Source organism: Microcaecilia unicolor, chromosome 8 (assembly GCF_901765095.1).
Source record: "Microcaecilia unicolor chromosome 8, aMicUni1.1, whole genome shotgun sequence".
NCBI lineage: Eukaryota > Metazoa > Chordata > Amphibia > Gymnophiona > Siphonopidae > Microcaecilia > Microcaecilia unicolor.
In genome coordinates, this window is record NC_044038.1 from 220,617,167 (window position 1) to 220,644,913 (window position 27,747).

General features: G+C 46.0%; 1 protein-coding gene across 2 annotated transcripts in view; it reads right to left on the reverse strand.

Annotated features, from left to right (window-relative positions):
• Positions 1-27,747, reverse strand: part of EYA2 (EYA transcriptional coactivator and phosphatase 2) — a 298,678-nt gene that overhangs the window by 106,606 nt on the left and 164,325 nt on the right. For both annotated transcript variants that reach the window (XM_030212906.1, XM_030212905.1), the window contains exon 6: positions 4,344-4,411. In XM_030212906.1, the coding sequence (XP_030068766.1) occupies positions 4,344-4,411 (68 nt within the window). The remainder of the gene's footprint in view (positions 1-4,343; positions 4,412-27,747) is intronic.

Consider the following 27,747-nt stretch of genomic DNA (forward strand, 5'->3'; position numbering starts at 1 on the left):
GGTGGAGAATAGGTGTGAGAAGTGTAAACCAGTTACCACACTGACATTACCCTTGTGCTAAAGTAGAAAAGAGAGGGTTCCAAGTAAAGCAACAACCCCAAGTAACTGACTTGTTAGTCTGACACACACACACACACACACAAAAGGAGTGACTTGGGCTGCACATACTGCAGCAGGACATGTTTATCCACTCCTACCCTAGCTGAAATAATATTTAACCATCTCTCTGACCTCATGTGCACCTTTCTTTAAATTAGTCGCCTTACTTTCTAACTCTTCTTCCCAGGGGCGTAGCTAGGTGGGGCCACGGGGGCATGGGCCCCCGCAGATTTGACCCTGGCCCCCCTGCTTTCACCCCCCTGCCACCGACCCTCCCCCACTACGCCGCCGAAAACCCTCCCTCGCCGCCAGGTTCCTTTGCTGGCGGGGGTCCCCAACCCCCGCCAGCCAAAGTCCTCTTCTGCACCGGTCTTTGGCGCGTTGCTGATCTGGATTCTGTTTCTGTGAGTCCTGATGTCCTGCAGGTTCCTACATGCAGGACGTCAGGACTCACAGAAACAGAATCCAGATCAGCGAATGCGCCAGAGTGGGAGACCGGCGCTGATGGGGACTTCGGCTGGTGGGGGTTGGGGACCCTCGCCAGCAAAGGTACATGGCGGGGAGGGTTGGCAGCGGCGGGAGGGTGGGTTGAAAGGGATGGGGCGGCGGCGGTATCAAAAGTGTGGGGGGGTATCAAAAGTGGTGGTGGTGGGGGGTCAGCAGCATCGGGGGGGGGGGGGGGGGGCTAAAATATGCCCCCTCACCTCGGGCTCTGGACCCCCCCTCCCACCAAAGTCTGGCTACGCCCCTGCTTCTTACTCTCTTACCTATGTATATGTTCCATCTTTGCTTATACCCTTCACTATCAATTATAATGTTCTATTACGTATTGTGTTGACATAGTAAGTAGTATACTATGCCATACTTTGTATTGTTATTTGAATATTTTTACTGCTGTAATTGCCTATTGCTCATGTTTGATTTATTCTTACTGTACACCACCTTGAGTGGTACACCACTAGACCACCAGGGCAGTAGATAGTAAGTAAGGGGAGAAGAGGGGAGGTGACCCGGGGGAGGGGAGGTGATGGGGAGGGGCAGGGGGCGGGAATATGTGACTCAGGGGGAGGGGAGGGGGAGGGGAATATGTGACGGGGCGGGGATGTGAAAGGGGTGGGGCGGGGCAGGGGGCGGGACATGTGTCCTCTTTTTGAGAGGACAAAATATGGTAACCCTACGCATGGCAAAGGGCCCCTAAGTGACTTGCTTAAGACCACAAAGATTTGAACTGGGCTCCCCTTGTTCTCAGTCTGCTGCTCTAAACTCCTCCACTTCATCAAGTCACCTCAGATTATAAGCCTTTGAGAACTCTATGGGGTGCTGTTGCCATATGTTGGAACAGACTGTCTCTAGAGATCTGAATGGAGAGATCATATTTTTAGTTTCTGTAGACCACTGCAGACTTTCTTTCTGCAATGATAGCCTTATCTGAGATTTTTTGCTTGTTTTCTATGGTACATGTGGTGGGCTCAAAGAGTCAGAATTGTGTGTATGTGTTTTTTTTATTAATTATGACGACACTGTATTTTGTTGTTTTATTGCCATTGTGATCTGCTTCGGCCTCTGTGTGATAGGTGAAATATAAATGTTGGATTAAATTAATGTGAACACAGCCACAGAACCAATTTTTCTATCTGTCCCTTTACCACTCCCCCAACCTTCCCTAGACCTCCAACAGCTACCCCTCAGCTGCAACTTCCCATCTTTTCATTGCTGCACTGGGCAGCCCTGGATGCAGGACATGCAAGTGTCTGACTGTGGGGGCTATGAGACACTGTGCATGGTCAACTTTCCCTACCATTGTGGCTGCACATCTTCTCCCCCTCCTATGGCAGGTAAGTGGGAAGGCAATAATGACATTTGTGCTCTCTTACACTCCATTCAGGAGCCTAGGACAGAAACTGGGGAGGGGGCTCTAAAGCTGGCCTTCCGCCTATGCCTCCTTCAGCATGAGACAGACTTCCGAGCCCCTTGCAGTATGGGGGCCCAGGGCAACTGTCCTGTTTGCCACCCCCTAACGCCAGCCCTGTTACGCTCAGTAAAAGAAAAGATGTGCCAGACCAGGGTGAGATACTGACATGACCTGTCAGGACCTGCTGACTTCCTCTTGGCTACCTGACCAGCACAGAGACCAAATGAAACCGTCAGGTTTCCCATTCACTCTGCAGCTCCTCAGTACCTCTCCACTCTCATCTCTCCCTACATTCCTTCCCGGGAACTCTGTTCACTGGGTAAATCTCTCTTATCTGCACCCTTCTCCTCTACTGCTAACTCCAGACTCCGTTCCTTTTATCTTGCTGCACCATATGCCTGGAATAGACTTCCTGAACTGGTACGTCAAGCTCCATTTCTGGCCGTCTTTAAATCTAAGCTAAAAGCCCACCTTTTTGATGCTGCTTTTAACTCCTAACCCTTATTCACTTGTTCAGAACCCTTATTTTATCATCCTCACTTTAATATTCCCTTATCTCTTGTTTGTCCTGTTTGTCTGTCCTAATTAGATTGTAAGCTCTGTCGAGCAGGGACTGTCTCTTCATGTTCAAGTGTACAGTGCTGTGTACATCTAGTAGCGCTTTAGAAATGATAAGTAGTAGTAGTAGTAACTGCAAACTGAAGCCATCTTAATACACCTGCCAATACCCAAGGCTATTTCTGCTAGGAAAAATGCCCTGTGAACACTGCTCATCTTCAGTGTGGGTTACATTATACGTTTTGTTCAGCAATCTGCAAAATTCAGAGGCATTCCAGAGGAAACAACACACATAGTTTAGGGGATTTTCAAACAACATGCATTGCTGATGTTGGGAAAACCTGTTCACTGAGGCAGACACAAATTTTTGCAGGGCACGTTTTCCTTATACTCTGATTACTAGGTACACATCTTGCAGGCAAAAACTACCCATGGAGTTTGCACCAACATGGACAGCTGCCTTCTTACAGGGCGATTCTATTTGTGCTGTCTTATTTTTTTTTTTTTTGGCATCCTGATGCCAAGCAGAAAGAGCATATTCTAGGACGCCATCTGGGTACCCACATTCTCTTATAGAATATTAACATTAACAATGTAACTTGTATTCCGCTAATACCTCACGGTTCAAAGCGGATCCCAGTACAGGAGAAGCTGGACATTTCTAGGAATTACGAGCAATGACCAGCAAGATTTACATAGTAACATAGTAGATGACGGCAGAGAAAGACCTGCAGGTCCATCCAGTCTGCCCAACAACATAAACTCATATGTGCTACCTTTTGTGTATACCTGACCTTGATTAGTATCTGTCATTTTCAGGGCACAGACCGTAGAAGTCTGCCCAGCACTAGCCCCGCCTCCCAACCACTAGCCCCGCCTCCCCCCACCGGCTCTGCCACCCAATCTCTGCTAAGCTTCTGAGGATCCATTCCTTCTGAACAGGATTCCTTTATGTTTATCCCGCGCATTTTTGAATTCTGTTACTGTTTTCATCTCCACCACATCCCGCGGGAGGGCATTCCAAGCATCCACCACTCTCTCTGTGAAAAAATACTTTCCTGACATTTTTCTTGAGTCTGCCCCCCTTCAATCTCATTTCATGCCCTCTAGTTCTACCGCCTTCCCATCTCCGGAAAAGGTTTGTTTGCGGATTAACACCTTTCAAATATTTGAACGTCTGTATCATATCACCCCTGTTTCTCCTTTCCTCCAGGGTATACATGTTTCAGGGTATACAGGGTACACACATTTCAAAAGAAGTCTTAATCCATACTAGTTATTAGATTGCAAAACGAATTTGAATATATTTCCAAAACTGAAAATAACTTGAAGTGGTAAGCAAAAAAGTCTGAACATCTTTACTAGGATGAGCTGCTTGGAAAGAAAAAAAGACTAATAATCTGAGTCTTTTCATCATTTTTAGAGAATGGAAATTGAATACGACTAGAGTAACATGGTATTGGCACACCTTACAGTACATTCGGGAACCCAATAGACAATCAGGCACCATAGACTTGGTGTAACTGTTGCAGAGTGTGTACAACTTACTGTATTCTGTACGGGGCGTGTATAAGTTGCAGCCCCACCCATGACCCGCCCTCCCATGCCCCGCCCATTGCAATTACACATTGTTCCATTTACACGTGCTGTTACTGAATAGGGCTTACGTGTTTTGCTGACAGTTATTTACATGTTCACGTGTGTGCAAACATGTTGCTCTGTTAGAGTTTCCCCACTTAATACATGAAAAGCTGCCTGTCTGAAAAGAGTTTACCTGATGTACAGTGCTGAATCCTGCTGAGTTACTCAAACCATTGCCTCCTTGGTAAATCCCCGATGTGCCTAAGGAAACACCAAACAGGAAAAGATCAGGTTTTTTTTCTTGCACAGTGCGATCAGTGGAAAAATGTGAAGCCCGCTCTACATGAGATTTGTGGCCACTTTTTTCCTGCCCCCACCATAGGTTCTCTGGAAGGGGGGACTATTTATGTACTAATTCTGCCTGATATTCAAAAAGGTTTAACTCTCCTGGCCTGGTTAAAACCCGCTGAGCAACCTGGAACCTGATATTCAGCAGCCCTGAACCAGGTAGTGCTGAATATCACCGCTAACTGGTTAGGTTAGGGGCGGGCCAGGGGTGGAGCACCTACTTAGCCAGTTAGTGGCCATTATATTCCACTAACCAGCTAAGTAACCGCATAAAATTAGAGGATTGGCCTAGTGGTTAGGGTGGTGGACTTTGGTCCTGAGTTCGATTCCCACTTCAGGCTCCTTGTGACTCTGGGCAAGTCACTTAACCCTCCACTGCCCCATGTAAGCCACATTGAGCCTGCCATGAGTGGGAAAGCGCAGGGTACAAATGTAACAAAAATAAAATAGATACTATTGGAGATTCTACATGGAATGTTGCTACTGTTGGAGATTCTACATGGAATGTTGCTATTCCACATGTAGAAGGCTGCGCAGGCTTCTGTTTCTGTGAGTCTGACGTCCTGCACGTACGTGCAGGACGTCAGACTCACAGAAGCAGAAGCCTGCGCGGCCACATTGGTGATCTGCAAGGGCCGACTTCTACATGGAATGTTGCTAGTGGAATAGCAACATTCCATTTAGAAACTCCAATAGTAGCAACATTCCATGTAGAATCTCAAATAGTAGCAACAGTGGAGGAGTGGCCTAGTGGTTAGGGTGGTGGACTTTGGTCCTGAAGAACTGAGTTCGATTCCCACTTCAGGCACAGGCAGCTCCTTGTGACTCTGGGCAAGTCACTTAACCCTCCATTGCCCCATGTAAGCCGCATTGAGCCTGCCATGAGTGGGAAAGCGCAGGGCACAAATGTAACAAAATAAATAAATAAGGCTGTCCACTATAGGTCTCTTTACCAAGCAGTGGTAAAAGGGGCCCTGCGGTGACATTGCTGCACGGGTTTGCCGCACACCAAGTCCCCCCTTTTACCGCCACCCAGAAAAATTCCGAACCGGGGGGGGGGGGGGGCGGAAATGGCCACCCGGTAAGTGAAACACTTGCCACGTGGCCATTTCCTGGGGAAGCCCTTATCACCACCTATTTAGGAGGTGGTGAGGGCTCCTGCGCTACGCCAGCAGTAACCAGGCAGTGCTGCTGGGTAAGTCCCCGGCACAAAAAAATAAAAACAAATCTGATGAACCAGAAATGGCACGCACTGGGGGCAGGCACTACCGTCGGGCTTCAGCCAGACATGTTTTTGTGCCTGCTTTTTTTGGCGTTCATATTTTGGACGTTTCATTTTGGAAAACGACTGTTCCTTTTGGATGCTTTCAGCACAAGAACATCCTTCTCACTTATTTTCAAACAGGATATCTCATTTTTCATGTTCGAAAACGTCTGCGAGATGGATGGGTTTTTTTTGGACGTTACGAGGAGGACGTCCCAATTCTGACTTGGCTAAAAACAGGTACCTATACAGCCTCCGCACAAAGACAACTTGTTATAAAATCACCCTCCACATGTATTTTTCAAGAAGCTATTACCTAGAATTCTAGCCAGAGTAAAAGTTTGCTTTTGCTTCTTTGGAATAGAAACAGCTTCCCCCCCCCCCCCCCCCCCATACATATAAAAATACTAGTCAGCTAAAATCAAATAACCCCGGATATGAGCGATCCCAGTAGCCATCTTAAAAAAAAAGGACTCAAATACAAATCTACCTATGCATCCAGCTTTTCCTACTTAGGCGTACAACTATGGAATGCACTGCCAAAAGTAGTAAAAACTACGCCCGACCACTTTAATTTCCGGAAAGCACTAAAAACAAACCTGTTCGGAAAGGCTTACCCCACCGACTCAACATAAAAAAACCTGGTTACCTGCGACATAACGTAACCAAAGACCGTAATGGACATATCCTAACTCTTTCTCTTCCTAAGCTCCCCTAATGTACCTACCATACATGAATCTCATTTTAACACAATATCACCTTGTATTTGTTCATACCGAAACTGGCTAACGCCGTTATGGTACTATGTAAGCCACATTGAGCCTGCAAATAGGTGGGAAAATGTGGGATACAAATGTAACAAATAAAATAAAAGTGAAACTGAATTCCTTTGTTCACCATTAATCAGAAACCCCCATTATTTCATCTGTGACTGTCTCAGAAACCAGTCTCCGATTATTGCAGTCTTCACTCACTCCCAGCCTTCTTTCCCCAAAGACCCCTCCCATCTTTGTTTTTATTTTAAGACCCAGGATTAGCTTGGGAATGGGCAGCTGAATAAACTCTGGAATGCCAAGCATAGTCATTCTGCACAAGCAGCGAGACAGGCACCCAGCAACAAAATGAAATGGCAACGGGGCTTGGCATGTTCCACAGTATACAAGCATTCCACCATGCCGAAGGGCTAAAAACTAATACTCCAGTTTGGTGGAATGCCTGCAAGGCAGCTGCACGTTAGCCCATGCAGAGATGTGGAAACATGATGGCCAGTAACAAAGGACTGTGGATTTGATATACTGCCTGTGATACAACCAAACAGGGGCGTATCTGCGTGGGGCCACAGGGGCCTGGGCCCCCGCAGATTTCGCCCTGGCCCCCCTCCCGCCGTCAACCCTTCCCCGCTGTTTACCTTTGCTGGCGGGGGGGCCCCAACCCCCGCCAGCCGAGGTCCGCTTCTTCCTGCCTTTAAAAATATTTCTTCCGCTGGCGGGGGACCCCAACCCCCGCCTGCCGACCCAAAGTCTTCATATTTCTTCTTCGTCCGACTCCTCCGTGGCCATGCTGTAAGTAACGCTGTTGATTGATTTGAATCCACTTCGGAGTCTGACGTCGCAGCACGTTGTACGCACAAGACTTCGGGTCGGCATGCGGGGGTTGGGGTCCCCCGCCAGTGGAAGAAATATTTTTAAAGGCAGGAGGAAGCGGACCTCGGCTGGCGGGGGTTGGGGCCCCCCGCCAGCAAAGGTAAGCAGCGGGGGAGGGTTGACGGCGGGAAGGGGGTGTAGAGAGTCAGTGGTGGCGGCGGCGGGGGGGCTAAAATGTGCCCCCTCCCTCTGGCTCTGGCCCCCTCTACCGCTGGACTCCAAAGCATTTTGCATATATTATATGGAGGTACATTCTCTGTCCCTAGCGGGCTCCCAATCCAAGGGGTCCTTTTACTAAGGTGCACTGAAAAATGGCCTGCGGTAGTGTAGGGGCGGGTTTTCGTGCGCAGATCCATTTTTCAGTGCACCTGCAAAAAAAAAAAATGCCTTTTTAAAATTCTTGCCGAAAATGGACGTGCGGCAAAATAAAAATAGTCACGTGTCCAATTTGGGTCCGAGACCTTACCGCCAGCCATTGACTTAGCGGTAAGGTCTCTTGCATTAACCATACGGTAATCGCCTACACGCGTCAAGTCGGAGTTACCGGGCTGATTTTCGCTGCGTGGCCTTGCCCCGGGCCCGGCCCAGTCTCTCAGCAGCCCTGGGTAAGGATGGGAGGAACAACCCCTCCCCCCCAATGTTACAGATACTAACGCTGAATTGGTCCCCCTTCCCCAACAATCAATATGACTTCCTTACCCTTTGCTCCTAAAGTAATCTGGTAATTCATCCCAGTGCTACTGGAGGCACACCTCAGTAGTCAAGTTTTCTAGATAACTCCCAAAGTTTGTGGATATCCGGATAAATCTCTGACCTCTTGCTGACCAGTTAAATTTTGACTGGTCAATCTGTTGGCCAACAAAATGGACCTGTTTAAGAAGAGTGTAACAAATTCAGATACTCCCAGGCTAACAAAACAGTCTCAACTGCTTGCTTTATTATAACGCACAGCAACAACAGAAGTGCACCGCCCACTTCCTAGAGGGATCATGCAAGCTTATAACACATCCAGCATGACTCGTGATAGCTCTCTCTTGTTAACTAACATTTTTTTTTTAATATAATCAGGTCGTTTTTCTTTTGACTTGGTAAAACATATCTTGGTGGATATTATGGTCTGTGGAAGTTCCACGGCTGACTGCATTTGGGAGTGTGACACTTCTGGGTGTCTATCGGGCTTATTTTCGAAAGGGAAGAACGCCCATCTTCAGACACAAATCGGGAGATGGGCGTCCTTCTCCCGAGGTCACCCAAATTGGCATAATCAAAAGCCGATTTTTTTTGCGTTCTCAACTGCTTTCCGTTGCGGGGACGACCAAAGTTCACGGGGGCGTGTCGGCAGTGTACCGAAGGCGGGACGGGGGCGGGGTTAAGAGATTGGCGTCCTTGGCCAATAATGGAAAAAAGAAGGGTGTCCCTCACGAGCATTTGGTCGACTTTACTTGGTCCCTATTTTTTCACGATAAAGCCTCGAAAAGGTGCCCGAACTGACCAGATGACCACCGGAGGGAATTGGGGATGACCTCCCCTTACTCCCCCAGTGATCACCAACCCCCTCCCACCCAAAAAAATATTTAAAAACATTTTTTCCAGCCTCTATGCCAGCCTCAAATGTCATACCCAGCTCCATCACAGCAGTATGCAGGTCCCTGGAGCAGTTTTTAGTGGGTGCAGTGTACTTCAGGCAGGCGGACCCAGGCCCTCCCCCCCACCTGTTACACTTGTGGTGGTAAATGTGAGTCCTCCAAAACCCACCCGAAACCCACTGTACCCACATGTAGGTGCCCCCCCCATCATCCTTAAGGGCTATGGTAGTGGTGTACAGTTGTGGGGAGTGGGTTTTAGGTCGGGTTGGGGGCACTCAGCACCCAAGGTAAGGGAGCTATGCACCTGGGAGCAATTTGTGAAGTCCACTGCAGTGCCCCCTAGGGTGCCCGGTTGGTGTCCTGTCATGTGAGGAGGACCAGTGCACTACGAATGCTGGCTCCTCCCACAGTTTTGAGATGGGCATCCTCGGTTTCCATTATGGCCGAAAACCGGGGTCAACCATCTCTAAGGCCGACCTAAATGTTGAGATTTGGCCGTCCCCGACCGTATTATCGAAATGAAAGATGGACACCCATCTTGTTTCGATAATACGGGTTTCCCCGCCCCTTCGCTGGAACGTCCTTAGAGATGGATGCCCTTAGAGATGGTTGGCCCCGTTCGATTATGCCCCTCCTTGCCTCTTGAATGAAGTATTCATTTGAAAGGTGTCCTGGTTGTGTGGTACCTCTTTAGTGGTAACTGATGGTATCCCTATCCCGGTAGCACAATCCAGATCTTTTACCACAGTTGGGGACTCATAACTCAGTTGAATATGTCTTGACGTTCTTCTCCTCATTGATCCATCCTCCCTCTTAACCAAGAACAAGCGATGTGAGAGTTGTTTGGTAACTCTTCCTGCCTCGTTATTAAATTTTGGCCTGGACAATCTGGCCTTATTTCAGGGCACGTCTTTCCTTGGCTCTCTTATACTCCAGTCCTCTCCCCCACATCTCTCCCCATTGTTTCTACATTTTAACTTGAACATCTGTTGATACTTTGTATCATACTTTGTGTATCTATGTGATACCTTGTACCATACTTTGTGTTATCTCTGTGATACTTTGTACCATAGCTTGTAAGCCGGACTGAGCCTGCTATCAAGCAGGAAAGAGCGGGATATAAATGCTATAAATAAATAAATAAATAATAGAGCTGTTTATCCTTTGCTGGCTGTAGGCGATGATGAATTATCTGTGCCAATGGAGTTTCCAGTAGAGCATTCATAGTAGGCAGAAGAATCTGGGGCCATCGCAGAAACATGATTTGAGCTGGAGATTCTTCTAATACCTTAGTCTGGGCATGCCTCCAGTCCAGAAGAAACAGGAGTGGATGGACTCAGGCCTTATAGGCTTTCTGTGAAATTCACTTTGCCGTTCAGATAGCGTTTTCTACCTTCCCATCTGATTGAGGGTATTTGGGGAAGGACACTATGTCAAAACTGATAGAGTCATGCAAATTCTGCAAATTCTCTTGAGCTGAATGGAGAGTCATCACAAAACACCTCTTCTGGGAGACCATGATGTGCAATATATGATGCTTCTGCATTTCTTCCTATCCAGGCAGTTTTAAAGTAATTGCTCAAGAAGTCCACTACTGGGAGGTACTCAACTTTCTTGAATTGAAATTTGTAGATTCCCATTTTGTGCCATGGCCCAGTAGGCACCGGGTGAGGGCATAATGGTTCTCAGGCACCGTCCAAATGGATCTTAGCACATATACAGCACCTCTGGACAAAGTTCTCAATTTCATGATTTATTTATTTTTATTTTTGTTACATTTGTACCCCGCGCTTTCCCACTCATGGCAGGCTCAATGCGGCGGGCAATGGAGGGTTAAGTGACTTGCCCAGAGTCCAAGGAGCTGCCTGTGTCAGGAATCGAACTCAGTTCCTCAGGACCAAAGTCCACCACCCTAACCACTAGGCCACTCCTCCACTCACCAACGCAGATAACAGATGGCCAGAAAAGTACCTCTCTATTATGCCGAGGGCATCCATTGATACCAATATGACTTGCACGCATTCCTTCAAGCATCTTTTGCCTGACTCCAGCCCAAACATACAGTTCTCCTTTATAAATCAGGCCCTGTTGAAGAGACACTTCATCACATCTGTGAAAATGTCTGATCTCCGGCATCGACTTTTCATCACTGGTGGCCCATCCTCTCTGGATCTGCTGTTTCACAGCTTGGTAGGTCTCATCACTTTCTCCAGCTTGCTGAATTGTATCTATCGTTTTAGGTGCTGTGATCAGTGCTACCTCCTGGTGAGACACCTCTTCGATCAGTAAGGCCAACTCTTCAGTAAAAATCTCTGACTGTGATCTTCATTGGGCTGTCAATGGAAAAGCCCAGCTTGGTGAGTGAGCAATGACCACTTTGTTTCCCGGTATGTATTGTAATTCAAAGGTATATGTCTGAAGGCGAAGTATCATTCCCTGTAGTTGTTTAGGCATAGTGGCCAGGGGTTTCTTGAGACCAGTGGTTTGTGATTGGTTTGAACATAGTAGATGACGGCAGAAAAAGACCTGCATGGTCCATCCAGTTTGCCCAACAAGATAAACTCATTTTACATGGTATGTGATACTTTATATGCATACCCGAGTTTGATTTGTCTTTGTCATTCTTAGGGCACAGACTGTAGAAGTCTGCCCAGCACTGTTCTTGTACTTAGTTTTGAAGCTAACGTCGAAACCCCTTAAAATTTACACTCCAGCCCATCCATATCTATTCAGCCACGATCAGGGCGCAGACCGTAGAAGTCCACCCAGCATTGGTTTTACTCTCCAATGACCGGCGTCGCCACCCAAAGACATACTTGTCACACTGCCTTCAAACTTCTGATACGTTTTGAAAACAAGGTATGTAAGGGCTTTCTCGTTCCTGGTTTGTAATTTTTATTCTTTTTGTACAAGCCTCAAAAAAGTCTTTTGTGCTGCCCTGTAAAGTTCATTTGGTAGGCTAGAGAACAAAATTACCAAGTGCCAACCACTGTAAGGCAAACACTAGCTAGCGTTCAGAGAAAATAACCCAGCTGTTGCATGCTGAACTCTAACATAATACAGATTAAAAAATTTTTTTTTTGATCCTCTAAAACTATCAGTTCTGAAAAATATCCATCATTCTTTATTAAACCTGTCATGAGGGCGCATTACCCCAGGGGACGGACGCTCTGCAAAGGAGCAGTGAAAAGAAGGCGAGTCAATGTTGCGTTACCTGGGCTGCATCATCTTCCTGTCGTGTAAATGGCCAAATTGTAATTATTCGGAAACACAGGCACTGGAATATTACAGTAGCATGAACTTTCCCTGAACTTTGCACTGGCAGACAGAAGTGAAGCCGAATTTAAGAGGCTACAATGAAATTGTTGCCTCTGATGGCATGTTGAGCTCTGGGGCCCCAACTCAAGCTCTACGGGTTCCTTGGTAGAATGCAATACCTTTAACCCTTTCGTGCCCATTAAACCAGTAAAAGAATCATGCAGAAGTGAGCTTTTGAGATCACACCGATTCATTCTTCAGTGAAAAGTATTTTAAAAGTCCCCCTCCAACACGCTATAAAGGCAAATATTGTGTAAAGGTTCCCCCCCCCCCCCCATCAACTTCTCTTTCGTGTCGCCATGCTCTTTAGCCTGCCTGCAAGCACTGAAACGATCATTTAGCTAGCAATTTGGAACAGTGGGGCGTTCTGAAACCTGTTTTCTTCCAGTACTCTTTTTCCTCATGAAACTCCACCGCTTCCCCAACCTACGCACGCAGCAATTAGTATCTGGGCACTTCGGATACGTCTTTGAGAACCTCGGTACTACAGGAGTGCCCCTAAAGAACCACCTCTCATTGTGTTAGTCTCCACCCTGGAGGAACAGCAGTGAACGCATGGCTCCAGAAGACTGGCGTTTCATTCCTCTGGCATATCACTTCGGGAATATGATACTTCTTGGAGTGGCGTTGGAAGGCATGTCGCCATGCTTCCTAGCATACAAAGGCACTGATAAGGGAAAACAGAAAAACTGGATTGGTAGGTCCTTTTACCTCTAGTTTCACTCCCCCTTGCCCATTCATTTATTGCCCAATTCATCTATAAACAAAATGATAACGAACCATCACGGCATAATAGAGAAACAGGATAACAACAGGAAGGGCTGCTGGGGGTGGGGTGGGGGGAAGATTCCCCCGGGCCTGATTGCATCAGGACAGGAGCAGGAGAGAGCCCCACTTAGAGGCTGCGGAGGAGCAGACACAGGGCTTCAGGCCCTCTGGTTTGGCTGGTGGGGGTCCCGAAGCACTGTTCTCTGCCGCATTGCCTGCCCTGCGGCTGATCTTCCAGTCACGTCGCACAGCGGTAAATAAGGCGGAATTGTTTTATTTACCGTTCAGTTAAAGCACATTAAAAGTTCTCTCTCTGTATTAACTGGATAGGGGAATACTGGCAATGCTCCAAACTGTTAATGCGGAGGGGTTTGCACGCAGTTTAAATAAAGGAAAAACTCCAGGAAGCATTACTAGAAATGCACTGTCATTTTGACATGACATTAAACACCGGCGACATTTCTGGCTTCATTCTGAGCCAAACTTGAGGCATGGGCACAGTTTATAGGTTAAACGGAAGAATTAAACAAATAAATCAGAATATATGTGTTAAGTAGCAATTTTAGAAAAGATGTTTTTTTTTTTTAATACATACATCTTGCAGCATGTGGAGATTTAAAGGGGGCTGGTGCTGTCCTTCAAAATATATATGCAATACACATGTACCTCATAAAATTTCCCCATAAACATATACAGTTGCTCCAAGTCAAGAACAGCTCCTGACTAGCTTACCCGTTTGCAGGCCTAGCTTAACCCAGGGGCATAGCCAGACCTCGGCGGGAGGGGGGGCCAGAACCCGAGGTGGGGGGGCACTAGCCCTCTGAGCATCCTGCGTACAATAATGTGCGTGCCCTTCCGGTGGTAACTGCCCACTTAAGCTTGCCACAGCTTTGAACACCTGTGTAAGCTGCACTTGAGCTACAGCGACTCAGGTAGTGAAGCAAAGACAATTTTGTCTTGGATGTAGGAGCAGTGGAGGGGGGGGGGGATGCCTTAGAGAAGAAGTAAGTGTTTTGAAGTCAAGGCATAGGTCAAGGGGAAGGGGGGTTCCACAGAGTGGGGGCTATAACCCTAAAATTGGAAGATCTGGTGGAGTGTGATTGAAATTGAAGAGGGGGAAGGGAAAACCAAAAGGTCTTCTGGAGGAGGTATCAAGGAAGAAATGGCATTGGAAAGCCAAAGAGAAATGATGGTAGACCAGTGGGAAAAATTTGATGGACTAAAGTCAAGAGTTTACATGGTATGTGATAAAAGACGGGAAGCCACTGTTTGGTGATAAGCAATCAATGGCAAGATACTGTCTTACTTTTTAGTAGGTTCCTTGCCATGTTCATTGCAGGGGCGTAGCCAGACACCCAATTTTGGGTGGGCCTGGGCCCAAGATGGGTGGGCAGAAGAACTCTGCCCTGTCCCAGAAGTGATTTGGTCTCTCCCTCTCTCGCCTCCATGCCATATGGTCTCTCAAACATCCCCCTCCCCCCATACCTTTTAAATAGCAGATTTTCACTGGCAGCAAGCAGCAAATAATACACACTGCTCATGTTGGCCCCCACAGCCTTCCCTCTGATGCAACTTCCTGTTTCCGCATAGGCATCAGAGGGAAGGCTGGTATGCAGGAAGGACAGGAATTTTCGGCTGGTGGGGCTTGGGAATCCCTGCCAGACACTTCATAGGTGTGCTGCTGCTGGGTGGGCCTGAGCCCAAAGTAGGTGAGGCTGGGCTCACCCAGGCCCACCCTTGGCTATGCCACTGGTTCATTGGTCCAGCTTACACAGATATTTGCATTCATTCATTTAAGGTGAAATGTTTGTGAGGAGATCTGCTCTGAGGACAGATTAAGAATCCACGAACGTGAAGAGAGTTTCCCACATTACACAAGAGCACGGACACTTGACAATTACTCATTAAAACTCTACTCTGTGCCTTTTAAGAAAAAAAAACCCCCCAATAGAAGTCTTGTCCTTTCAAGAAATGCTTGCACTGTATTTGTTCCAGCAGCCAAATTCTGCAATAATAAATGCTTTAACAGAGGGCAACTGCTTTGGATTTTATTCTATCCCACTTATTCGAAGGAGGAAGCACAACCCAACTATCCAGTCATTAGTCCATGTCAGTCTCTCCACCCACCCCCTTCTCTCTGTCTCACCGCATCCATCTGTCTGAATATCTATCCAGCCACTTAGTATTCTCATTAAAAAAAAAAGAAGGTAAGAGTGACGTGGACTAACTTTCCTCACGGGACGGAGGCAGCAGACTTTTACTGAGCATAATCTCTTCCTTTTCTCTGAAAGAACCCTGCCAACATCTGAAAGTGCTAAAGAGAGATTAGGGGAGGAAAAGAGTGAGATGTCATCTTACGTTGAAATGCACTGGTATAAAGGACTAGTGAGTGATAAGACAAGCATCCCCTGACATTTAAAAAAAAAAAAAAAAAAATTAGGAGAGCTAGAGGGCAACACAGTCAGGGCTGGCCTAAGGCAACATGCTCCCCTTCCCCCCCTCCCCCTAGGCTAAGATGCCACCCCTCCCCCGGGCGTTTTACCTTGTTACTGTGATGTTCCAAACCCGGCAGCGATTCCCATACACTGCCCTGCTGCCCGCATAGCTAGGTGGGGCCACAGGCCCATAGTTAGGTGGAGCCTCAGGGGCATGGGCCCCCGCAGATTAGCCCTGGCCCCCTGCTTTCACCCCCCTGCCGCTGACCCTCCCCTACCACATTTGACCCCCCCCCTCCCACCGCCACCAACCTTGCCCCGCTGCCGCCGTCAGGTACCCGCCAGCCAAAGTCCTCTTCAGCGCTGGTCTCCGGCGCGTTGCTGAACTGGATTCTGTTTCTGTGAGTCCTGCACGTTCCCATCAGGACTCACAGAAACAGAATCCAGATCAGCACTGGAGACCGGCGCTGAAGGGGACTTCAGCTGGCGGGGGTTGGAGACCTCCGCCAGCAAAGATACCTGGAGGTGGTGGGGGGAGGGTTGGGGGGAGCTGGAGGGGGATTGAAAGGGATGGGAGAGGGGTGGTGGCAACGAGGGGGTTCAAAAGTGGCGGGAGAGGGGCGCCGGTGACGGGGGTTCAAAAGTGGCAGTGGGGGGTCGGCAGCACTGGGGGGGGGGGCTAAAATGTGCCCCCTCATCTCGGGCTCTGGACCCCCTTCCCGCTGAAGTCTGGTTATGCCCCTGCTGCTGCCGCCAGCACCCGCCTGAGTGAAACAGAAAGTTACCTCAGGACTCACAGAAACAGAATCCAGATCAGTGAACGCGCCAGACTCGGAGACCGGCGCTGAAGGGGATTTCGGCTGACGGGGGTTGGAGACCTCCGCCAACAAAGGTACCTGGAGGTGGCAGGGGAGGGTTGGCAGCAGCTGGGGGGGGTTGCACCGAGGGGGTTCAAATGTGGCGGGGGAGGGGCGCTGGGGGTTCAAAGTGGTGGGAGGGGGGGTCGGCGGCACCAGGGAGGGGGGCTAAAATGTTCCCCCTCACCTCGGGCTCTGGACCCCCTTCCCGCCAAAGTCCGGCTACGCCCCTGCTGCTGCCGCCAGCACCCGCCTCTTCCCTTTACTGCAGCTGTCTGAGCGAAACAGAAAGTTACTTCAGGCGGATGCAGTAAAGAGAAGAGGCGGGTGCCGGCGGTGGCAGGGCAGTGTATGGGAATCGCTGTAGCTGCCAGGTTTGGAAACCTCACCGTGACGAGGTAAAACACTGTGACGCTGCCTCCCGAGATGCCGCTCCTGAAGAATACTACTACTACTACTATTTAGCATTTCTATAGCGCTACAAAGCGTACGCAGTGCTGCACAAACATAGAAGAAAGACAGTCCCTGCTCAAACAGCTTACAATCTAATAGACAAAAAATAAATAAAGTAAGCAAATCAAATCAATTAATGTGAACGGGAAGGAAGAGAGGAGGGTAGGTGGAGGCGAGTGGTTACGAGTCAAAAGCAATGTTAAAGAGGTGGGCTTTCAGTCTAGATTTAAAGGTGGCCAAGGATGGGGCAAGACGTAGGGGCTCAGGAAGTTTATTCCAGGCGTAGGGTGCAGCGAGACAGAAGGCGCGAAGTCTGGAGTTGGCAGTAGTGGAGAAGAGAACAGATAAGAAGGATTTATCCATGGAGCGGAGTGCACGGGAAGGGGTGTAGGGAAGGACGAGTGTGGAGAGATACTGGGGAGCAGCAGAGTGAGTACATTTATAGGTTAGTAGAAGAAGTTTGAACAGGATGCAAAAACGGATAGGGAGCCAGTGAAGGGTCTTGAGGAGAGGGGTAGTATGAGTAAAGCGACCCTGGCGGAAGATGAGACGGGCAGCAGAGTTTTGAACCGACTGGAGAGGGGAGAGGTGACTAAGTGGGAGGCCAGCAAGAAGCAGATTGCAGTAGTTTAAACGAGAGGTGACAAGGGTGTGGATGAGGGTTTTGGTAGAGTGCTCGGAAAGAAAGGGGTGGATTTTACGGATGTTGTAAAGAAAGAAATGACAGGTCTTGGCAATCTGCTGGATATGAGCAGAGAAGGAGAGAGAAGAGTCAAAGATGACCCCAAGGTTTCGAGCTGAGGAGACAGGGAGAATGAGAGAGCCATCAACAGAAATAGAAAACGGGGGGAGCGGGGAGGTGGGTTTGGGGGGGAAAATGAGAAGCTCGGTATTCATAGGTTGTCTACGAATGTTAATAAATACAATACAATTGGTGCAGAATACGGTAGCCTGTTTGATATTCTCAGCTTCTAGGTCTGAATCAGTTACTCTGCTCTTGGAGAAGCTACACTGGCTTCCAGTTGAAGCAAGGGCTCAATTTAAGCTCTGTTCTTTTGTTTACAAGAAGATATTAAGTGGATTAGCACCTTTTTACCTTGTTAATTGGGTTGATTTACTTCATTCGAACTCTGCTTATAAAATAATTCCTCATTAGAAGTCTGGAGTTCATTACCTTTGATACCTGTGCTGCGGTTTACTAAGCAGCGCTGACACGCACTAGCGCAAGGACAGTCCCTAACGCTGCTTCGTAAACAGACCCCCTGGTTATTTGAGAAATTTGATGGAGTTTAATTTTGCTCTTCTTCATTTTGAAAACTATGGGGAATATTTACTAAGGCGCATTAGGGTTTTTAACGCACATATAAAGTTAAGGCGCATTAAACGCTAACGCCGCCAATACCTTCCTATAGGCACGTTAGCATTTCATGTGCGTTAAAAATGCTAGCGCGCCTATATCACGCCTTTGTAAACACAGGTGTAAATGTATTTTCCTGGAAGATACGATTCAGTTTCTATTTATGTAATCTGCAACGAACTGGTCAGGTGTTTGAGGACTAAAGCACTCTATGGTACAGTATAGAAAGTCTGTATCTGTGCAGTCCTGCTGGGAACTAATACCCTGTTTCCCCGAAAGTAAGACATCCACCAAAAATAAGACCTAGTAGAGGTTTTGCTGAATTGCTAGATATAAGGCCTCCCCCGAAAGTAAGACCTAGCAAATTTTTGTTTGAAAGCAGGGACACCGAGACCGGACAAGGCCACCCCCCCCCCCCGAGGTCGCCGGGCCCCCCTCCACCCACCCTCTGTCGCTCCCGGAATTAACCTTAAACGCCTCCTTTCACCTTTGCAGCAAGTAGCAGCAGGGCAGACCTCGCCTTCCTTCCGTGCCCCGCCCTCGCGGACGTTACGTCAGGCGAGGCGAGGATGGGACACGGAAGGAAGGAGTGGCCTGCCCTGCTGCTGCTTGATGAAGAAGGTGAAAGGAGGCATTTAAGGTTAGTTCCAGGAGCGACGGAGGGCGGGCGGGCCAACCCCGATGTTTCCCCGAAAAATAAGACAGCCCCTGAAAATAAGACCTAGCACATTTTTGGGGCAAAAATTAATATGACAGTGTCTTATTTTCGGGGAAACACGGTAGCATTTCATATTTTCCCTCTTGCTGTTTGCAAGAATAACAACTGCTTTGCCAAGTACGGCCTGCTACCAGAGGCACAGGTCAATGCCAATTTGTGTGCGTGTTTGGGGGTGGGATGGAGAGTCATTTCCTACTGGTTAGCATGCCCTGTCTGTCCCACAGTTATAAAATGGCCCTGTGATTAGGGTTACCATATTTTGTCATCTCAAAAAGAGGACAGATGTCCTCTTGCCCCCTGCCCTGCCTCTTTTGCATCCTCGACCCGCCCCCTGTCACATATTCCCCACCCCTCCCCCCTGGGTCACATATTCCCCTCCCCTGCCCCCCCCCCCCCGTCACCTCCCCTTCCCAGGGTCACCTCCCCTCCCCTCACCTTACTTACTATCTACTGCCCTGATGGTCTAGTTGTTGGAATGTATTGTATTTTTACATGCATTGCCTGTCACCTATTATTTCTCTGTGATTACTCTGTGACCTCTGATGTGAATTACTTAGAGAGGTCACATAGCTATGCAACTTCCTGTGGGGGTTAGACACAGCAGATGCAGCACATGGAGCTCATGATCTCTCCTAACCTGAGAGGATCTATGGTGGTGTGAGCATCCATTACCATCTAAGCACATGGAAAGAGCTGATAATACAAATGTATAGTAATATGTATATATAAGCCTGTCTGATTATAATCTAACTGCAAACTGTGAGTAAACAGATGTTTTGTTACTTCAACTTTAAAGTGACTCAGCAGTGAATTATTCAGGGGTGAATGAGAGAGAGATGAAGAAAGAAATTAACATTTCTAAAGCTGAAGCTGTGTGTACTAAAATCTGCTAATTATTTACTACAAATAATCCAACAAAAGGGTTATGGGCCCAGGGCCCAGGAATTGAAAAAGAAGAGAAATATTACCAGGCAGTAAAAAAGGCCACATTTTTCTCTTAAGTTTTAAAGGAAAGATTCAGTCTGTCTCTCTCTCCCCCCACACAGCAGACAGAAGGCTAAGAAAATGGCTGAGGGAAGAAATTCACCATTTTTCTATTCTCTCAAGGTGCCTAAATTAACTGAGTTTAATTATCAGCATTGGGAACTAAGATTCATATGTCTCCTTCGAGCAAAAAGATTAAATATATGCTTAGACCAAGACAGAACAGCTGAAAATATGGCTGAATGGGACAATGCAAACTATTATGTGAAGTGCATGCTTTTGGAAGCTCTCTCAGAGAAACAAGCCATATTAGTGGAGGGAAAAGATACACCAAAGGACATTTTATATAAACTGAGAACTATGTATGCAACTACATATGCAAAGCAGCAACCAATTTGGTTGGCAGAGTTGAATGAAACCAAATTAAGGGATAAAAGTAAATGTAATGATCACATTATGCATCTTATGTCTTCATTTCAAAAGCTAGAACTTTCTGGAATTCCCATGTGTGATGCATTGAAAAGAGCATTTCTTTTTACCTCACTATCAAAGAAGTTTGATGTTTTTAGGTCTGTAAATGAGGCCATTGAAGGGCAATCTTTTGAACAGGCAACATCAAAACTAAGGCAGGAATGCATAATAAATGATTCTGAGGAGATGTGTTCTCAAAGCAAGTCAGAGAGAAATGAAACAAATTTCTTGGCAAAGAACAGAGGAAGGCGGAGCTATGGGAAAACTCCACCCAAGGGCAAGCTGATTTGCTACTCATGTGGAAAGGAGGGACATGTATCTAAATGGTGTAAGGAAACACAAAACACTCCCTCTAGCTCACCTAAGCCAATGGAACTAAAGAATTTTCAAACCAGGAAATGTATGAAGGACAAAGATAAACACAAGGGCTTTCTAATGGCAGAAAAATCTTTGACTATGGTAAATAATAATTCAAATGAAAGTACTTGGATTTTGGATTCAGGGAGCACATGCCATTTAACCAATTGTAAAGATTTCTTTCAGGAAATGTGTCCAGAAGAAGGAATTCTTAAAACTGCAAACGCAGGGACTGCTCAGATCCAAGCAAAAGGAATTGGATTCTTAAAATGCAAAGTGTCTAATGAAGTTAAAGAAATTCCTGTAAGTGATGTCTTGTATATTCCCCAAGCAGTTTGCAATATGCTTAGTGTATCTACATTAGATAAGAAGGGATTTGTGATTCATTTTGAAAACAGTAAGTGCACAATCTCTAAAAATGATGAAGTGTATGCTGAAGCTTTTATGCATAATGATGTTTATAAACTGAGCATTTCAGGTGAAGCCTCACATATGGCGCAAGTAAGGAAGAATGATGGTAAATGTAGTCTGGAAATCTGGCACCGCCGCCTGGGACATCGTGATTCTAAGGTGATCCAGGATCTTCACAGTAAGCAACTGGCCACCGGCATTCAGATAAGTGCAAATGCTGGTAAAATGGAGAAATGCATAGACTGTGTTACTCAAAAAGGTGTGAGACCCTCATTTCCTGCATACACAGGAAATAGGAGTAATAAAGTGCTGGACTTAATACACAGTGACTTATGTGGACCGTTTAATATCCCATCATTGGGAAATAACAGATTTGTGCTAATATTCTTGGATGATTTCTCTAGATATTGTGTGGCCTATTTGCTGAAAGAAAAAAGTCAAGTCACAGACATGCTGAAGAAATACGTAGCCATGGTGAGCAATAAATTTGAAAGAAAACCAAAGGTTCTTCAGACCGACAATGGTGGTGAGTTCACTTCACAAAGCATGCGCAAATTTCTAGAACAAGAAGGCATTCAACATATCACAACAGTAGCTTACACACCAGAGCAAAATTCTGTTGCAGAGAGAAAATTTAGGTCACTTGTGGAAATGACCAGATGTATGCTGTCAGATAGCAATCTCCCTAAAAGACTATGGGGGGAAGCCATTCTCACAGCAGTGTACCTACAAAACAGAATGCCAACTAAAGGCGCTCAGTGCACACCACATGAGACATGGCATGGTAGGAAGCCAAACCTGTCACACATAAGAACATTTGGAAGTACAGCATATGCTCATGTACCAAAGCAAAGAAGGCATAAGCTGGATTCCACAACAGAAAGGGGCATTTTAGTTGGCTATGCTCCAGGACACAAAGGATATAGAATTTTGAATCTGAAAACTGGCATTGTTGGCATAAGACATGTTACATATTTTGATGAAAACAAAAGGGTTGATAAAGGCTGGATTATCCCAGATGAGCCTTATCATCCAGAATATGAAACTAGAACCATAATAGACATGCCAGTGTATATAAATGCCATACCAAGGCAGATGTCTGAAAGCAACTCATCTGTATCTAACGAGGAACAGGCAGAGGAAGCAGACACAGAAAGGATCATTGAAGAAGACAGTACAGTTGGAGAAGGGGAATCAATTGGAGAAGAACTCTCAGATTTAGAGGATGCGGAAAGGTCAGACCAACCTGTTGTCAGACGCTCATCCAGGGAAAACAAAGGTGTTCCACCCCCAAGACTGTCTTACCTAACAAAGTCAGCAGAAGCTCAAGAGCCCTTAACATGGGATGAGATTGAGAAAATGCCAGCAGAAGAAGCTGCTGAATGGCATAAAGCTGCACAAGAAGAAATTGATGCATTGGATAAAAATAATACTTGGATTCTTACAAAATTACCTCCTGGCAAGAAAGCTATAGGATGCAAATGGGTATTCAAGTTAAAAAGGAATGCACAAGGAAAAGTGGAAAGGTATAAAGCCAGATTAGTGGCAAAGGGATATCTTCAAAATATGGAGAAGATTTTGATGAAGTGTTTGCACCTGTAGTGAAACACACGACAATCAGAACACTTCTGAGCATTGCAGTCTCAAAAGGCATGCAAGTCAAACACATTGATGTGAAAACAGCGTTTCTTCATGGAGAAATAACTGAAGACTTGTACATGGAACAACCAACAGGTTTCATAAATACAAAACAAAGACAGCTAGTGTGTAAATTAAACAAAGGTCTTTATGGATTAAAGCAAAGTGCAAAATGTTGGAATGATAAATTGCATGAAATATTGACAAATTTAGGATTTAAGCAAGGTGAAGCAGATAAATGTTTGTACACTAGGTGCACAAATGGACAATATGCATACATTTTAGCTTTTGTTGATGATCTGCTCATTGCAAGCAAAAGTGAGCAAGAGTACAAGGACATTGTAAAGTGTTTAAACCACAATGTTGAGATAAAAGAACTTGGTAATGTGTCATACTATCTTGGTATAGAAATTGAGAAACAAAATGATGGTTCTTATCTTCTAAGCCAGAAGCAGAAAATAAATGAGCTTATTGAAAGTTTAGGTATGCAAGATGCCCAAGTTGTAAGCACTCCCATGATCACTGATTTTCTGAAGGATGAAACAGTAAGAGAACCTTTACCAGATAACATCCAATATAGATCAGCCATAGGTAAGCTTTTATATCTAGCTACCACATACAGGGCTGATATAGCAAATGCAGTAGGAATTTTGAGCAGAAGGGTCAGCTCACCTACCAAATCAGATTGGACTGCAGTTAAAAGGATGGTAAGGTATTTAAAGGGTACCATTGATTGTAAATTAAAGGTTTCAGCCAATAGTAATCCAAAACTAATATGTTACTGTGATTCAGATTGGGCAGGGGATCATTCTGATTATAAATCCACAAGTGGATATGTGTTTATGTATGGAAATGTACAAATTTCATGGGCCAGTCATAAACAAAGTATTGTGAGTTTGTCTTCTACAGAAGCTGAATATGTGGCTGTATCGGAAGCGTGCAGAGAACTGATGTGGATTGAAAAACTTTTGCTGGATTTCGGAATAGCTGAAAAGAGACCAATCCAGTTAATGGAAGATAATCAGAGCTGCATCCGACTGTCACAGAATGACAAGGTTCAGTCACGCACCAAGCACATCGCAACGAAATACCACAACGTGCGAGAGTTGGTGAAAGAAGGGGTCATCAGTCTACACTATTGTCACACCAGTGAGATGACAGCTGACATCATGACCAAACCGTTACCCAGAGAACATTTTGTGAATCTGCGTATAAAGCTTGGACTTTGTATGAATAAATAATTGCATGACAGTTATGCATGAGAAGGGGTTTGTTGGAATGTATTGTATTTTTACATGCATTGCCTGTCACCTATTATTTCTCTGTGATTACTCTGTGACCTCTGATGTGAATTACTTAGAGAGGTCACATAGCTATGCAACTTCCTGTGGGGGTTAGACACAGCAGATGCAGCACATGGAGCTCATGATCTCTCCTAACCTGAGAGGATCTATGGTGGTGTGAGCATCCATTACCATCTAAGCACATGGAAAGAGCTGATAATACAAATGTATAGTAATATGTATATATAAGCCTGTCTGATTATAATCTAACTGCAAACTGTGAGTAAACAGATGTTTTGTTACTTCAACTTTAAAGTGACTCAGCAGTGAATTATTCAGGGGTGAATGAGAGAGAGATGAAGAAAGAAATTAACATTTCTAAAGCTGAAGCTGTGTGTACTAAAATCTGCTAATTATTTACTACAAATAATCCAACACTAGTGACCTCTTCGGGGCAGGAAAGAGCCCCCTCTTTCCTGCCCTGCATCCTGTTGCTGTGACGGTCTCGGGATTCAAAATGGCTGCCAAGAGTTGAAGTCTCGCGAGGCCGCATCAACTCTCGGCGGCCATTTTGAATCCCGAGACCATCACAGCAACAGGATGCAGGGCAAGGGCAGCGCTCCGGGCAGAAAAGAGGGGACTCTTTCCTGCCCCGAAGAGGTCACTAGACCACCAAGGCTGTAGATAGTAAGCAAGGGAAGGGGAGGCTAGGATAGGCCTGCCGCCCGCCCGCCCGTTTGTCCAGAAATCCGGACAAACGGGCAGACTGGCAAAACCCGTCTGGACATGTCCTCAAAAAGAGGTAAATCCGGACATATGGTAACCCTACCTGTGATAGCTAGCACACTCTACTATTATAAGTAAATAACCCCCTTAAGGCCTCTGTCCTTAGGCTGTAAAAGACTCTGATGAGTGGCAATTTAACTTCTTGGCTGACCTTAGGCAGCCTAAGGGCCAACAGTCCTTCCTCCCAAGTTTGTTGTATTATTTGATTGGATTTGACTCACACTTTTTCACTGGTAGGAGTGGAGAGTGGGAGGCATTGTGTAATTTTGTGATCCCCCAACTGAACATCTGGCTATGTGACTGGCACGTGCAAAACAGGGCTGCATTACAATTACAGATACCCACTGACAATAGGGGGAGGGGTCTTCAATTCCATAATAGACCTAATAAATATAAAAACAGAGGCAAGCTCTTCCTTCATGGTATTCTGTCTGTCAACACACCCATTGGGAGTTAGCTTTTATTACTGAGAGTTTGAAAGTCCTCTAACTTCCACCAGTTCCTTTCCAGATGTTTCCGATTTCAATACCCTCCCCCCCCCCATCAGATATATGACCACTCATTTCTAGAACCTCTGTTTATTGGTTAATATGGGTAAAAGTAAAACCATATAAAAAAAAGTTGTAAAAAAAGAATCCTAGCAGACGAGGGCTTTTTCACTAAGTGCTAAATGCAATTTTATGCCTAATCTGTAGCACGTGATGGCGGCAGGATGGCTCGTAGGTTTTACCACCAGTTTCCCCCAAAGCTATGAGCCAAAGCAAAGGAAAACATTATATCCTGGAGGAAGAGCCAGAGGGAAGTCCTGTTTACCCTCTGAAGGGATAATGCAGAAAGCCGTGGACCGATGGCTGAGCGCAGAGCTTCCGGTGCAAACCTAATGTGTAAGTTTTGCTCCCAATGGCATGCAAATTACCACTATGTTAAAAAATTGTGTGCTTCAGAAAACAGCACACACTGCGTGGCTGGATGCGGACTTGCTGAAGAGCAAAATAAGTACATAAGTATTGCCATACTGGGAGAGACCAAAGGTCCATCAAGCCCAGCATCCTGTTTCCAACAGTGGCCAATCCAGGTCACAAATACATGGCAAGATCCCCAAAAAGTACAAAACATTTTATGCTGCTTATCCCAGAAGTAAGCACTGGATTTTCCCCAAGTCCATTTTAATAATGGCCTATGGACTTTTCCTTTAGGAAGCCGGCCAAACCTTTTTTTTAAACCCCGCTAAGCTAACCGCCTTTACCACATTCTCTGGCAACGAATTCCAGAGTTTAATTACACGTTGAGTGAAGAAAAATTTCTCCGATTCGTTTTAGAATTTACTACTTTGCAGCTTCATTGAATGCCCCCTAGTCCTAGCATTTTTGGAAAGAGTAAACAGATGCTTCACATCTACCCTTTCCACTCCACTCATTATTTTATAGACCTCTATCATATCTCCCCTCAGCCTTCTTTTCTCAAAGCTGAAGAGCCCTGGCAGTGTGCGAATGGTGATTGGCTCATGCATCGACAGGAAGAGAAACATTTTTTAAAAAGCCCTCTGCCACATGAAGGGTCACTCCCACCCCCTCAAAAATCCTTCAATCCATCCTCAGGATAACCACCAATCCTGACACCCCCCCACCCAACAGTAAATCCCTGGTAAACTAGTAGATTCTGCACCCCAATCCTTTCAAACAACCCCTAATCCTCTGACCCTCCCCCACACAACAATAAATCCCTGGTAAACTATTGGATTCTCCACCTCAATTCCCCCTGATCCCCCAAATCCCTGGTAGTCTAGTGGACCTGCCAACCCAAGACTCCCAGATTCCCCTCCCTGATGCTCCAAAAATAAATTCCTGATAGTCCCATCTCCCATCCCAACCTCAAATATTTGAAGAAAAGGCAGGAAGAAGCAGTGTCCACTCGCTCCTCCCTCTGCGCAACTATCCTTCACGAATACGTTATTCATTTGATTTATGTATGATATGTTTATGTTTTATCAATTAATTTAGGTTTAGACAAATGACGTTGAAAGCATATTTATTTGTATCCACACTCTTATCACCTCTCGTCTTGATTATTGTAACCTACTACTCACCGGCCTCCCTCTTAGCCATCTCTCTCCTCTTCAATCAATCCAAAACTCTGCTGCACGACTCATTTTCCGCCAAAGTCGCTATGCCCACATTAGCCCTCTCCTTAAGTCACGTCACTGGCTCCCCATCCGTTTCCTTATTCAGTTCAAGTTTCTCTTATTGACCTATAAGTGTATTCACTCTGCTGCTCCCCAGTACCTCTCCACCCTCGTCTCTCCCTACGCCCCCCTCGGGTTCTCCGTTCTGTAGATAAGTCTCTCTTATCCGTCCCCTTCTCCTCTACTGCTAATTCTAGACTCTGTTCCTTTTGACTTGCTGCACCTCACGCCTGGAAGAGACTTCCAGAGCCTATACGTCTAGCCCCGTCTTTGGCCGTTTTCAAGTCCAAACAAAGCCCACCTCTTTACCACTGCTTTTGACTCCTAACCTCTACACACTTGCCCTGTCCTTTATCCTCATCTATTTATTCCCTTACTCTTAATTGTTTGTTTACTTGTCTTTCTAGACTGTAAGCTCTCTGAGCAGGGACTTTCTTTTTTATGTTTAGTGTACAGCGTTGCATATGCCTTGTAGCACTATAGAAATGTTAAATAGCAGTAGTAGTATTTACATTATTTTCATTTTTTGGCTGGTTTGACCCCTGAGGCAGGCATTTGCACCAAAACAGGGTCGTTTCTATGACATTTTACAATAAAGATTCTTATATATTTTGATGTCCTCTTTGGATTCACCTTACTTTTTTGTTTTGCTACTATTCTAAACATTTACACACATAACTGGCACATAACTGTTAGCACTTTATAGAAGCAATCATCAAATCTTAAATAATATACTAC